General features: G+C 35.4%; 1 protein-coding gene across 5 annotated transcripts in view; it reads left to right on the top strand.

Annotated features, from left to right (window-relative positions):
- REV1 (REV1, DNA directed polymerase) overlaps nt 1–15526 on the top strand; it is a 41697-nt gene that overhangs the window by 7425 nt on the left and 18746 nt on the right. Inside the window, exons 4-11 of one of the 5 annotated variants that reach the window (XM_017737085.1) lie at nt 794–943; nt 2994–3706; nt 5495–5602; nt 7091–7207; nt 11943–12072; nt 13238–13366; nt 14029–14183; nt 15100–15219. In XM_017737085.1, the coding sequence (XP_017592574.1) occupies nt 794–943; nt 2994–3706; nt 5495–5602; nt 7091–7207; nt 11943–12072; nt 13238–13366; nt 14029–14183; nt 15100–15219 (1622 nt within the window). Of the gene's footprint in view, nt 1–793; nt 944–2993; nt 3707–5494; nt 5603–7090; nt 7208–10114; nt 10438–11942; nt 12073–13237; nt 13367–14028; nt 14184–15099; nt 15220–15526 lie in introns of those variants that run through there. The other 4 variants (XM_008635813.2, XM_017737086.1, XM_017737087.1 and 1 more) reach the window with 4 other exon arrangements.

The raw sequence follows: 15526 nt of genomic DNA, 5'->3' as shown, positions 1-15526 counted from the left end.
GAGCTTTCTCTGCTGGAAGAAGTCCCAGCATCTCTGACCCAGTGTTGAATATGAAGAATTGTATACAAAGAAGAGGTGAGGTATAGGCTTGAAAGGCTGTTACCTCTACTGCCAGCAACAGGTGTTGGGGTGGAGAGATGAAATCATCCTGTGGTATATTTTTGACATGATTTCACTTCTGAGTGTGTGGCTTCCCTAAGGAATTTAGCAGTTTCTCAAGTATAATTGCAGTTTCAGTGGAAGAAGTAAGAGAAGAGGTAGATGCATTGGAGCACAGTAGGACATAACTGGAATGATTGCTGTAGATACATATGGAAGGTCTGTTTGGAAATTATTCTTCTGTTTAGCTTGCCTCAGTGATTTTTTTACAAGAAGGGGTAATTAGCCTTGCAGAAGGGAAAAAGTAGTTAATTTTTAATAGTGAACCACATCTTAGCTGACCTCTTCCAAATTCTACCCTAATTTGTTCCATGTTGAAGAGCTCAGTTAGCATTTTTCAGGTAGAATAACCTGAAAAGTCACCAAGGGTTTTTTGACTGTTTTATTTAAATTAAATATTTGGGGTTTGTGTGTATCAGTTGGAAAGAGAAATGGATATAAACAACTGACCAACACATCTTTGCAAATATCTGTTGTTGTACGAGTCACCACATCACAAATTACTTTTCAGTTCAATCCAGTTAGAGAAAGGGGTTGTGGAAGGAACTACAAGTACATAATAGGGTTTGGAGTTTTTTTAGCATAGAAGGTTGGGATTTTTTTTTAATTTCTTTCCTTTTTTTTTTTTTTTCAGCATTAAAGCTGGACGTCTCCTTTCACACATTCCATATCAGCTTTACACCAAGCAGTCAAGTGTTCAGAAAGGTCTCAACTTTAACAGCATATGCAAACCTGAAGATGCTGTGCCAGGTCCAAGCAATATCGCTAAAGATCTCAACAGGGTGTAAGTGTTTCTGGTTTTGTAATGCAGATGCTCATCATTCACCCATAATGGGTTTGCATTTGTAAATATGTAGCATTTTTGAAGTTAATTTCAGCAAGCTCTGAGGCGCTGAAATTTAAACGTAAAGTATAGCTGTATAAATACTTGAGGACAGAACTCAGTTACCTTGACTCCAAGCTTTGTCTCTCTCTAGTCTTTGGACCACAGTTTGCTTGATAATATTACCTAGGAGTCCTAGGATGTAATACATCTGTGTGGAAGCAACAGGCATGCATTAAAGGATTCTGACTGGTGATACTGAAAAGCAGGTCTTTATTTCAAAAATACAAAGCTGGTGACTACTTTTGCTAGAGGTGCCTAGGAATGAATATAAATGCATACTAGTTGTTAATCTCTTTCTTTAGCCTCTTAAAAAAAAAAGTCACAGCATACATTATGTATGCTAACACCAAGGTTTAAGTCACGCTTGAGAGAGAAGATGGATTAAAAAATGAAATTACAATATAAAAAAAATATCCTAAGAGACCTAAGACCTTGAGAAGAGACTTGAAGAGAAAGCACCAGTGAAACTTTTTAACTGGCAGAGGAATTGGAATTTGGAAAGAAACATTCCACTTGAACTCTTCTATAGATTTTTTTTAAAATAAGAAGATTCCTGCATCTTTTTCAGAAGTTTGTTTGTTTGTTCTTTATAGGCAAGAATAATATTAGAGAATTTTTTTAGGTTGGAAAAGATATCTGAATGTCATCTGGTTCAACACTACTACTCAAACGGGGCCAAGGATACTGTGCAAGATACTGTACTATCTGATCTGTACTGGTGATCTGAGTTCTTCCACAGTCTGCTGATTTTTGTAAAATCCAGACATGCATACTGCTGAGGAGGCATCACTACATGAGTGGGATTTGTCTACATTTAGGAAAAATAAAACCAGTCCCACAAAATTAATATCTTAAGCAGTATTTCATACTCATATTTTAAACAATGAGTGGTACAATCACCATCACCTCTTACTATTGCATTGTTAAAGATTTTTAAATAAGAAGAATATTCAGACTTCCCAAAATCTCAATGTAGTCTGGAAAACATGACTTCAAAAGCCTCCCTATCCACTAAGTATGTACCACTGAATATACCATTTTCAACCAACAGCTCTTCAAAAATACTTTGTTTACTGTAAGTTATGTTTGTGATAATCTTAACCAAATTGTTGTCATGCATAATTGGCTTTCTGGTTTCAGTGGCATACTGACTAGCTAATTATTTCCCACTTTTTTTTGTGTACTTAAATTGCTAGCTTTGGGAGTTGGGAGTGAGAGTTTGGTTTGTTTCAGTAGATCAATAATATGTAGAACTCTTGAAGACTTTGGTTTTAATTTCCAAAGTTAATTTTTTGAATGAAAGCTTTGTCTTTGTGCTAGCCCACTTGTGGCAATATATTTTGGTTTATATGCTTAAAAGCTGAAAAGTAGTTTGTTTGTGGTTTTTATCAAAGCTAAGTATACATTTGATTTTTAGAGCTTGAACAGATTTTTTCGTTGAGAAAAAATAAATCTAACACATTAATCTAAAATAATTTTCTAAAAAAGTAGTTCTCTGTGTATACATTCTCTTTCCTTTTTGTTTGTTTGTAACTAGTTAAGGAAAACCACGTCTCTTGATAAAAGGACGTCTCCTTCTGATGGTTTGCATATTCCTGCAACATTCATGCTGTCTATGACAGTACAGTTCTATTAACAAATAAATAATTATTCTCATTCAGTTGGAGACTGCCTACCAGGTTAAAGATCTTGGAAATAGCTTTTCTAATGTGAGCATGGTCACTCCCATGTAAACTCCTAGTTAATAATACATAGAATCTGTAAAATCTTTGGTATGGCTTTGTATTTGGTGCCATTGAGAGGATCTGGCTCAGAATTTGAGGTAATTGTCTTGAGAATGTAACTGAAGTATATATTGAGAACAATTAGGAAGAAAAAGCTTGAAATTACCTGTAAATGTGCCTTTATTTAGTAAAGATATGGTATTTAATTATTGTATCTGTTTCAGAAATCATATTAAAAAGTGTGAAATGGAAAATGAAATCATACCCAATGGAATAAGCAGCTGGAATGAAGAAGAGGAAGAAGAAAGTGACAATATTGGATTTACAGAGCTGGAGGAGATTTTTCCCATCCGGAAACAAAATGGGATTCAGTCTCATAAAGACAGCACTGCCCTTTTTAATGGACACGCTCACACTTCTACCAGTGCCTTAAAGACACAGGATTGCTTGGTGCCCTCCGGCAACGGTGTTGCAGGCAGGTTCTCTCCAGGCCCTGTGCAGGAGGAGGGGAAGACTGACAAAGGCATGGTTGACTTTAGAGACTGCACAGTGCAGCAGTTGCAGCAAAGCAACAAAAATACAGACTTTTTGTGGAGTCCACACAGGACTACGAGTAACTCATCCTCATCTTCATTTTTGCACAATAATGCTAAAATAAATGGTGCTCACCACTCAACTGTTCAGGGGCCTTCAAGCACAAAAAGCACTTCTGTACCTGCTCCTAGCAAGGCAGCTTCCTTACCTGTGTCCAAACCTTCAGATTGTAGTTTTATTTCTGACTTTTATTCACGTTCAAGACTGCATCATATATCAACATGGAAGTGTGAATTGACAGAGTTTGTCAACAGCCTGCAGAGAAAAAACAGCGGTGTCTTTCCAGGAAGGGAAAAATTAAAAAAATGGAAAGCAGGCAGGTCTGCACTTAAAACTGACACAGGTAGATACTTGTTTAAGAAGGTTTATGTTAAGAAGATGCCTTATATCTTTGTACATTAAATGTCCAAATGAGGCTACATAGTTTAGTATTGAATATTCATATTATAGTCAGACTATCTGGAAAAACTTGATGACTGATGCAGTGAACACTAATGGATGCAACTGCTTTTGGCTTTGTTTGGGTTTTTTTTTACTTAAAATGTTACTTAATGTGATACTCTGGTCTATATTCAATTCCTCGTTGTAGAAATAGTATTCCTGACTTTACCAAGATATATGGATTGATAAGGGAGAAAAGTACTATGTATATCTAAATACACAAGTCTGTAGTTGCTGTGTGAAAATCCACAGGGGAAAAAAGGAGAAGAAAAAATCATACTGTTCAGCATGAGCATTTAAAAGATGAGTAACATTTGGATGCGAGTTAAAATCTAAATCTTTTTTGTTAGTAAGAGTTCTACATAGCTCTGAGTCTGTTAAAGTGGGTAGTAGTGTCATACGAGACTTTTGAACCTGGCTTGAAGAGAAAATACTTATGTGGTTGCATCAAGGGCCAAAGTGAAAAAAATGTATAATTCATGAGAGTCAAAGTGTCACAGATAAAATATTTTGCATCTTTAGAATCTCTGGTTTACAGTCTCATTAAATTAAAAGGTTAGCTCTGTACCATTAAAGAGATTCTGACTCCTGTGCTGTAAAATTATTCACTTGTAATCATAAAATATGCTTGATGAGAAATTGCCACATCAGAAAAATTGTTAGGTAATAAATTAACTGATTCTGTGTTTGTGTTAGGAAACACCAGTTATCAAATGTGTTAGCTTATGAACTACTTAATGTGTATTTTTTAAAATCAAAATGTGGTATAAGCTAATATATTTTTATTTTCTCTTTGATTTGGCCTAGCGTATTCCAGTAGTTAATGCCTATGATTCAGTTGGCAAGTAGCAGCTCCTTAACTTGATCGCTTGGTTTGTAAATATGCCCATTATAAGACAGTCCTTATTTTTCAAAGAATGAGTTCAAATTGTAAATTATAAAACCAAGAGTATATTTTTCTGATTACTCAGTAATTAACTCAGATGTTAAGTGGAACAGTTCACTTGATGTATTGAAGTATTTTTTCACTGTTACACTTTATGCATTGTTCAAATTAATTTCTTTTTTTGATTGCCACCTTTGGTAGGTCAGCAACATAGACATGCAGACTTGAACTTCTAGAAAGTATTTGTAGTGTTTGAGGCATGTGTGTTTTTCAGTGAGGAGTTGTCTTGCTCATCTTTGCTGAATGTTTGCATGCATGTAAGTACAGCAATGACAAAATCCAGTTGCATGGGATTTTTAAAACTAATTATGGTGTGTTTCATGAAGCATAATGGTAGTTCTTAGTGGAGCTAAACTTAACATTTTTATCTTTTGAAACAGTCTTCTGATCGATGAACGAAAAGGATAAAATTCTGTTCCTGATTCAGTGTTAATGTAGTGAAATTAAGATCCAGTGCCAACAACATGCATTAATCTCCTTGGATTCGGAGAACTTGTTAGGTAGAAGGTGTTAATCATGAGAAAATAAAAAATAGAAACTCTGAAGTTAATTCATTGTTCAGGCTGTTTGTCTGCTGCTTATGTTTGCATTTCTCAGAGTAAATACCTTCTTGATGAGAGGAACCAAAATACTTATGGTTTAGAGGTGGTAAAAACTTGATAATAGACCTTGATGACTACTGTGAGTAGTACCAAAGTGTATAAATTAGGGTTCAAGTTTTCTATTGATGTATCTTCATACTAGGTAATGTGTCTGTTGCGAGCTCAGCCAAGCCACAGAGCTGTATAATGCACGTGGATATGGATTGCTTCTTTGTGTCTGTGGCTATCCGAAATAGACCAGATCTCAAAGGTCAGTATTTAAGTCTGTATGTTACAGTTTACTCAGTTAAGCCTTTTAAAAACCAGACTTACACAATTACAAAATTAATTTGGTATATCAGTCTTTCTTCTTGCATCTTCAGTAGTTAGACCGTGCAACTTTCATATTCCTGTTTAGTTTCTCAGAATCCAAAAGCAAGTGGAAGAGAGAACTGGAATTCTTCTTGCTATCCCCTTTCAGTATTTAAAGTAAGAAGAGAGAAGTAAAATCTGTAGTAACTATTCTCTGTGTCATTGTACATAATCTTACTGAGATTTTACTCTACCATATTAGAAATCAAAAATCAAATTTTGGTTGTACTAAAAGTGGGGTTTGGGCACTGTCTGTTAAAAAAAAAAAAAGAAAAGAAAATGGGATATTCTAATAATCCTTCTGTTTAAGAAGCTTTGTTTAACTAGAAAAGTGGAAAGGTCAAGGCTGAGAATTAATTGTCTCTGCCTGATGCATATTTTTCAAGAGAAATTTGCTGCTTCTTCCTTCCTCTCTAAGCTCTTACACACGAAATATTGTAAGACCTGGAGGATTCAGGAACAATTCAGCTGGCATTTAGAAGTCTGAGTTGAGTGATCATCCTTAAGACATAGGAGAGTTAGCAGAGCACCTTAGCAAACTTTGGTGGGTTTGTTTTTTACAAGCGTACCATTCAGAAATGGAGATCCTAGTTCTGTGCAAACACTGAACTTTAGGGGTGTGCAGGTTTGAAGACTTGGTGCAGTGGTAACCATCTCACACTCCCAGCTCTCACAGACCTTGGGAAATAGTAAGCTGTATATGTGGTTCCATTGCTCTCTTCTGTCCATAGGCAGGAGCAGCTGTATCAAAGATATTCCTGCTATGTTTGGTTCTTTAAAGCTTGATTTCCTGCCAAGTTTCAAATTCCGTTTTTGGAACATAAAGAATGTAGGACTTTTCTGCAAATACTTTTTCTGTTCCACAGAAGTCTGCCAGGACTTCCAGTGCATAAATTAGCTTTCTTTTGAAACACCATGGAGGTGTTGATATTACAGAAAAGTCAAAAGTTTACTAAAAATTTTGGTTTGTACAGTTAAACTAAGTGTTTTGGCATGTGTATTTTTTTTCTGATTTACTTAAGCTAATAAACACATTGAAGTATTTAAAATCAGTCCAGTGTTTGCTGTATCTTAAACTAATGAGTCATTAGGTCATTGGTGAAATTTCAAAGCTTCCATTTATATTTGTTATTAAAGACAAACTAGTATTGGCTGTATTTTCACTCTTGAAAAACTTTTCTTCTTTACATGTGACTGCAATTAAGACAGATCCGTTGTCAGTGACAATTCCAAATCACTTTATTTAGTGCCTTGAGAGCATCTAAGCTTGAAAGAAACTATAAAAAGTAAATTAAAAGTCCTTATCATCTTATCCTAATTGTGCTGTTATTAAAATGTAAGCTATTGTAGGGATTGACCTGTAAGTATATGCATTTTTTCTCCCCAGGAAAGCCAGTAGCTGTTACTAGTAACAGAGGTACAGGAAAGGCACTGCTGCGCCCTGGTGCAAACCCGCAGCTTGAACAGCAATATTACCAGAAAAAGCTCTTGAATGGCAAAGCAGGTACAGATAAGTCTGTCTGTATGTATGTTTTTAACTGTTGTTATAGAAGACTTTTTCTTTAAAATTATTGCTAAAGTGTACCATGGATGAATTTATTTCTTTCATGCGGAGGATTTCAGAAAAGTACCTTTGGACATCATGGTGTTCTGTGGCCTCAGTAATAGCAGGCCACTGTGGCTTCTTGTTAGTTAGCTTTGCTCAGTATGGGTAAATTAGTTTAGAGTATTTTTAGATTTTACTCACTTTCTTGAGGTTAAGTGTAAGATAGAATGTGAAGTAGTTATTTAATATGAGAGATAAATACAGGTTGTCCAGGATCACTTTTTTCTCAGAAAGTTGAGTGTAGAGAAGAACATACAAAACAAATTCTGAAAGTCTACTACAGGGTTTTTTTACTATAAAAGTAATACCAACAGAACATGGCCAGTGAGAAACTAGTTTGTTTGAAGTTGGCTTTTGAGTTGCATATGTAGATGAGTACTGTGGACAATGAGTTAATTTGGATGGTCCTTAGAGCATTTTAGGTTTCTGGAAAGTCTGTGCAATTTTCATGAGTTCTCTTTGTTCAATACTTTGTTTTCTCAAAGCCAGGGTGTCTGTTGTACTTTGAGAATTCCATACTTGCGTGAAGTAATTTAGAAATTTGTTGCTTTCTGTGTCCTCAAGTAGTAGTGTACTAATATGAACCAAAGTTTTATTAATAAGTTTTATTATACTGCCTGAACTGTATTTAGTATGAGAAAATATATTGCTAAACATTGGCAACTTAAGTGGCCAGCAACAGTTTGTTTAATTATCTAGAAGCATAGTTTTTACAAAAGGTTGGTAAAAAGTGCATATACAAGGGTTAGCTGCTGTTAAATTTCGGTTTAGATTTGGAAACTGAGCTTCTCCTTTGCCCTTTCATATATGCAGTTTTTACTGAACTTGTGGTAGTAAGTACTGTCGTTATAAAGTTTACTCCTCAGTGTTTTATTTTGGTGATACAAGAGGGGGCAAAAGGCAGGTTGTTCTTCCGTGGTTGTTTATGAAACGTTAGTGCTTTGGAAACTGGCAGGTTGTTGGGGGTTTTTTAAGACATTCAGAAGCAAGGTATTACTGGAAGTGATGACATTGTTTGTTTTTTTTGCTGTAGTTTAAGGACACTTCAAAACTGAGGTAGAATATATGTTTGTGGAACCCACTGGCCTTTAAGGACTTTCCAGTATGCTCGTATGCTTCAGACAAAGATAGCTGTGGTATTTATGGAGGTGGATTTTCTGTAGTAGAGCTTGTGTATGAAGTATTACCGGCAGTTCAGTTTATACAGTGACATCCTAACTTTTATTAGGGCCTTGAACTGGGCAAGGGTGTGGCTTTATACAATCAAGTGGTTTGGAGAGTTAGATGGTTGAATTACAGAAGTTTAGCTGATAACCTAGCATGTTCTTTTGCTTCACAAATTCAATAATACCTCTTCTACTGTATTTATTGCTTAAGTGTACAGCAGATTTCAACCTCATTGTATAACAAGCTCAGTTTCTTACTGTGGCAGCTTTTTCTGGATATCACAGATTCATTTCTTTAACTTCAGCATCCAGTCTCAACTGGCTTGCATGCAGGCAGGCAGCTAGCTCGCTCTTTCTTGATACTTAGGCTGATTGTGCAGCCTATTGTTTTGGTGAAAGGATTTTTTCTAAACACTCTTTTTATAGTGTCTGTTTCACTAGCTGCAGTTCATAATATTTTTGAGTCTCTGTTTATTTTTATCTCCATGTACAATCATTTTACTGATTAAAAAAAACCCAAACCTGTTGTTTCTGCTTGCATTTTCTTATAAGTACATGGTTTGTCTTCCTTTTGGGGTAAAGAAATTACAGTTAGTTATGGTCTTAGATGTAGAGGTAGAATTATGGATTAGACTTCTCAGACATCACAGTATCTTAGAAAGTGACACACTTCACAGCATGTGTTTAATTGTGCCATGCCAGAGGGAAATACAGTCCAGTAGGAACAAGCATTACATGCAAAAATGCGTTTTCTTAAATATCAAAAATACAGAATGGTAAATTAGGCTGTTACAACAGACACAGTGGGGACATGTTACATAAATGAAATAGAAAGGTAGTTGGGAGGAACTTAGAACATGAGCATATTTTTACATCCATGCTTTAACATGGAACCCACTTCAGTTTTTGGTGCTTCATACTCTCCAGGCTGTTCTCCGATTTTGCTTTCTCCAGGTCTTGCTTATTTGAAAAAAGGTTCCAAATTACAAACCAACCAAAAACACGGAAACAGAGCACCTCACCCCTCAAAAAAATACCCCAACAAAAACACAACCAAAAAAAAAACACCAAAAAAATCCCAAAAAACAAAACAAAAAAACCCCAAACCCTTATCAATCACTTTTGACCAAATACTGAATTCTGCTGCTTCAGCTACTTCTTTTTTTTTTTTTTAAATTACTTCGTTAGTGATACTGGTTCCTGACTTTGATCTGCATTGCTAGACAAATATCTAGTGTCAGTAGAATCTTCAGTCTTTTATGAAGTACTTTCTTTTTCTTGTATTAATTCATCTAAAAATGCATAACTTTTAAATTTAAAAACTTGATACCATTCTCACCCTAAATCACCAAATTTTGGAGATAGGCTTTCTAGATAGTAGAAATTACTTCTCTACATACATGCCATCTTTAACATCCATGTTCCAAAGATAAAAGATTAACGTATGTTAATCAGGATTCATAGTTTGGGGTCTCTTCCATGGCCAGGATGCCCAAGATGTGAATGTTTTCTAGACTTCCTTTCCCTCAACCCTAGAATCTCCCTTTTCATTCTAAAGAGCAGCAGATTTTAACCATCATATTAGTCACAGATTTATTCTCAGCGATTTCTTTTTCACAGACTTGGGTCCTGGCCTCTGATTTCTCCATCCGTTGCTCCACATTCACCATGTGCCTGTCTAGTTTCCCAGCTTTTGATGAGAGGTTCTCTACCTTGCCTTCCATTGAGGACAATGTGTTCTGCATTGCCCTGAATTTCACATGAAGTGACTCCATCAGCTCATGGGGGGATCTGCTCTGCTGCGATGTGGAAAAAGTCGGCGAATCCAGTGAAGATAGACAAGATGACAGCATCATCTCAGGCCAGGGCACAGGAAGGCATGGACTAAAGAAGTTGTTCTTGTCATTCTTATCTTTATTTGGGGCATAATTTTGCTCTAATTTTCAATTGCAGACATCTTAGGTAACTTACTGAGCTCATCATAAAGTAAAATATTTAAGAAATTAAAAGTGCACAAATTTAGCAGAAATTTTGAATAAAAGCAGTTTTCCGCATGAGTCAGGCTCTACCCCTGGTATCCACTCACTCATTATACCACTTTCTCTGGTTTGATAGCTACTCATATGTGCACATAGCACCACATTTCCTTTCAGTCAGATTGTCAGTGTGTAAGTTGTTAGTACTGTGGAATATAGTTAGGCATTGTGGCACTCTGCAGAAAACTCCCCATTTATAATATTACAAAGGTGTATGGTATTAAATAGACTACAGTAATGAAAAAGAACTGTGTTGTGGATTTAATTTTAAATTAATAGAAGCATTTTATCTATATGATACCTTGTTGTTCTGATTCTGATGGGAGTTTGAGCGGGCATGGTAGTTTTTGCCTCTAGTGATTTTTTTCAAGCTGAACCATATTCAGAGTGTGGCAAGTATTCCAAGGTTTACATACTGTGAAAGCCCAAATAGAAAGAACTAGAAAATCCTTTGCTTGTTTCTGTTATTCAGTGTCATGGAATCTGTCTAGTACCTAGTAACGAGTGGGCCTGGAGGATCCTTTAAAATTTATATAAGAATATGTAGTAAAGTTTTATAGAATTAGGGAAGGTCTGTCTCATTTGAAGTCTGAGGTTGCAGTATTTATAATTGTATCATTTTGATCCAAGATAAGTTTGGGGTAATATTTGAAAGAAATTGACATATCCTCGTAAGAGAATTATTAGTAAGTGAAAGCAGAAGTTTTTTCAGTTAATATCCCCATAAGAATGTTAAAGGAAATATAAGTTTCTAGCTGGTGTTTTTTATTTAAACTAATATGCTTTCTGGTTTTCACTTCTTAAAAATCACTTTGTGGTATCTAGACTGTTAGAAAAATAGTTTTAAGTGCGGTATGAAGAGGATTTATATTCTGTATGAATTTTCAATGTTCTGGTATTGGGTGTGCTTTTTGTAAAAAGGACCATAGCTAAGTGTCTTCTTGTTTAGTCAAGCAGTTGGTAAATAATTCTGAGTATCTTGTATTTGTTGGCAGGATATGGTTGTAAGAGTTAGCCACAAGTGTTTGATTGTTTTTTAGTGTTTGATTGTTTAGTAAAGCTAAGTGTTTGATTGTTTAGTAAAGCTAAGATCATTCGTACGTTACAGTATGGTGTATGTAGTCACCAATAAACTGCTGTCTAGTAATTTCAAGGGAAATAGAAACACCATTTTTCTATTAATATTGCTCTTGGCAGTATGTACAGACCTGAGAGACATTACTGGGGAAGGGGTCTGGTTTTTTTTCTGAACCATGATTTCAATCAATATAGTATTCAATATAGTATTTGAATCAATATATAAGAACCTTTTCGTCAACAGATAACAGTATAGAAATTGTGTAAAATAAAATCTGAAATTTTTATTTTATTTGCATTCATTCTGTTGAACTCTAAGGAAAAATAACATAAAGACAAATTTTATTTTTCAAGCAGAAATTAGAGTACCTGATCAGTTGGACTCAGTCTGGGAGCAGCCAGATTCCACACATGTGAATGGAGCTGACTTCGATCTCACTGTTCTATCCATGGCTGAAATAGCTTCTTGTAGTTATGAAGCCAGGTAGGTAAAAGTTACCCAGTAGTTTGCTTGAAAATCTCATACAGATAAGCATAAGATGTCCAAAAATAGTGGTTATTAGTGGTTAAATATATCTAGAGAATAAGTTTCTGTTCAATAGTTGCAATTACATAGGTTGTTTGAATTTAACAGAAGGTCTTCCCTGTGGATGCTGCTGCTTGGTAGATGCTGCTCAATAGCTCTAAACTCAACCTATGTATAACTTGAAATAAAGCCCACTAAGAAAAACCTTATGACCACTAAGAAAATCACCTTTCACTGTGATGCTGTTGATTTCATGTTATCATCATGTCTTTGTATCAAAGCTGCAGTATTTTCTAGAATTAATGACACATTCTGAAAGTTTTACTTCAAAGGAAAAATGTGAGTACTGAACTTAAACGTTTTTTGCAGAGACGTTGCTGACCATGTCCAGTGGCCTAACTTACAAAGGTTTAGAATATGAATCAACTTTTATAAATATAAGCACAGTGGTAGAAATACAGGGAGTTTTCCCTGATGGAAATAATAGTCCAGAAATTTATTTCTTCATTGGAACCTTTCTTAGGCTTGCTAGAATAGGCAGACTACTATTTGTATCTCAAAAAGAGTTTATTTATTAGGAGAAGCCTAATTACGTAAGCTTGCACCTTGGAAAATAAGATCTTGTTACCATAGTCACTGTAGTATATGTGTGGTTTTAATTTGAAACAAAAGATAGCAAGTGTGCTTTCTGGACTCTTGTCTCTACCATTTTCCTAAAGGCAGGTTTCATGTTCCATGGCTTACCTATTATACAGCTAATTCAAATACTCTATTTGCAGTTATTTTTTTAACCTATTAAATTTCTACCTGTTGACTGAATTCGTATTCCCATTTGTCGCAAGGTGGAACAGTGCAATGGATTGTTGAAAACCACCTTGAAGGCACTGGGTGGGGGAACTTTCAAAAATTGGGAGCAGCATCTAGCAAAGGCCACCTGGTTAGTTAACACCCAAGGTTCCACCACTAGAGCTGGCCCTGACCATCAAACCAAGTTTCCCTAAATTGCTAAACCACCACACCATTTTTGGGGGAAAAAGCAAATAATTAATTTGAAAATACTCCCTATTAATTTGTGGAAAAGTTTGCACTGTGTTTACTTGGGGTTTATTTTATTTAATTTTAGACAAGTTGGCATAAAGAATGGAATGTTTTTTGGCCAAGCAAAAAAGTTGTGTCCAAATCTTCAAGCAGTTTCGTATGATTTTGATGCGTACAAAGAAGTTGCACGGACAATATATGAAATACTAGCAAGGTAATGTGCTGCTTGCAGGATCTTCATGGTAAGGTTATCAAGCATATTTTCTTTGCCACTACTGAACGCTATTATTCGTTTTATATTTCCACCTCCCACTTTTCAGCTTCAATGAAGCTATTCCTATTTGAGGTCTGTCTTCCTGGTATTTTTGTTACTTGGAACACCATGCTTCTGAGCATGCTTTTATCTTGAAGCCAAATCCTGTAAACAATTAACATCTGACTTCCAAATGAGTCATTGTTAAATTTTTTACTGATTTACATAGTGAGAAGCAGATCCTTGCTTAGAAGGGAGATTCTTCCAAGAGATGTTTTTTGAGTAACTTAAGAATGGGTTATTAGAGTAACATCTATTAGAAGCTACATTCTGGTTTAAAATGCACTTGAAATAAAACTGGAAATTTGTTATTGTCAATAAAAAATAAATATTCAACTCCTCCTCCAGCTGTTCCTTTAAAATCAAGATGCACATTGAAATTAGTCTTACATTAGTAATATTACTGTAATTTGCTATTTTAGCATTTTTAAGATCTAAGTGATGTGTGATACAAAATAGGCAGGGAAATGCCACACAAAAGGCAGACTTTATTTGCTACATATTTGTTTTAACAGATGGTGAGCTGTTGCTGGTGTTTCACCTCCTTTACTTTGTGTTGATAGCTATACTCATAACATCGAAGCAGTCAGTTGTGATGAAGCACTAGTAGATATCACTGAAATCCTTACAGAGACCAGACTGACTCCTGATGAATTTGCAAACGCTATCCGCACCGAAATCAAAGACCAAACTAAATGCACAGCTTCTGTTGGGATGGGTAAGTAGCTTCATTTCTGTTTACAAGCAGCGACTGCTTTTGTTAATGTATCAGACCTATGTAAGTTTGCTAAAACTCCTAAGTGTGTGTGGAATATGTTGCCATTTACATTAAATTAGTGTGAACAAAAATGCAAGAAAATTTTCATAAGTGGAAAGTTTTAAGCAAAAATGTATAAAATCTCCACATCACAGATCACAGGATATTCTGAGTTGGGAGGGACCCACAAGGATCATCAAGTCCAATTCTTAAGTCAATGGCCATCCAGCTATCACTTCTGCTTTGTTACCTGAACACTATGCTAAAATTCCACTCTTGCATTCATTTTTATGAAATGCTGCTGTATTTTTCCAGTAAGTAAAAAATGAGCACAGATTGTGTTCCTTAATGGAGATAGCAGTAAGAATTTACAGGGTGACATGATTTCGCATAGTTTTTAGAAGGTATTGAAAACAAAGATTTGTGCGATTTGTAGTAGGTATTGTATATGAAATCACACATCCGAAAAGACTTCCTTGATTTGTTTTTGCTCAGCTACTTCCTTTCTCATTTTATTTTTTTCCTAATTAATACTAGAGTTGAGTATCTGTACATGCCTATATTGAGTGTATATAAGTGTGTGAAATCCACTTGTGAGACAAGCTGAAATTTGTGACTGTAAGCAGAATTCTTCCCTTATTAACTTTGCAGTTGCAGTTACCACTACAGTTCCACTGCTGTTATATCAAATACTGCTTGCTGATAATTTGAAAGTAGACTCTGCAGATATATATGAATATATTTCATTAAATTCTTGGTAAAAGTTAAAGAATTTGACTGTACTTTCTGCATTTTTCCTTGAGTGTTAAGCTGTGGCATTCTACTTGAGAATCAACAGAAGTTACCATAGACATGCTTTAATTTGTTGTTTTTACAGGTTCCAATATTCTGCTGGCCAGAATGGCAACTCGTAAAGCAAAACCAGATGGACAGTATCACTTAAAACCTGAAGAAGTGGATGATTTTATCAGAGGGCAACTTGTTACCAGTCTTCCAGGTACTCCTATCTCTTAGAGGGCATTTTGCCTCCTAACATTAAACCAGTTCTAGCTACAAATTTGCTGTCTACATCAAACAAGATTAGCTGCTATTCCATGTTTAAGGTCCAAAGTGTGATAGACAGTAGACACATACGGCATACACCTGTATGAAAATAGGCTTTATTGTATTTTTTTATTGTTCGAGGAAAACACTTAAAAGCATTGTAACTAACATAAAGCATTTCCTGGCATGTAACTCTATATTGTTATTCAGTACATAGTGTGACACAGGCATGGTGCAAGAAGTGCTGAGTAAGCACTCAT

The sequence above is a fragment of the Corvus brachyrhynchos genome, unplaced genomic scaffold (assembly GCF_000691975.1).
Source record: "Corvus brachyrhynchos isolate BGI_N302 unplaced genomic scaffold, ASM69197v1 scaffold83, whole genome shotgun sequence".
Taxonomy (NCBI): Eukaryota; Metazoa; Chordata; class Aves; order Passeriformes; family Corvidae; genus Corvus; species Corvus brachyrhynchos.
This window is presented reverse-complemented; position numbering and strand designations above follow the sequence as displayed.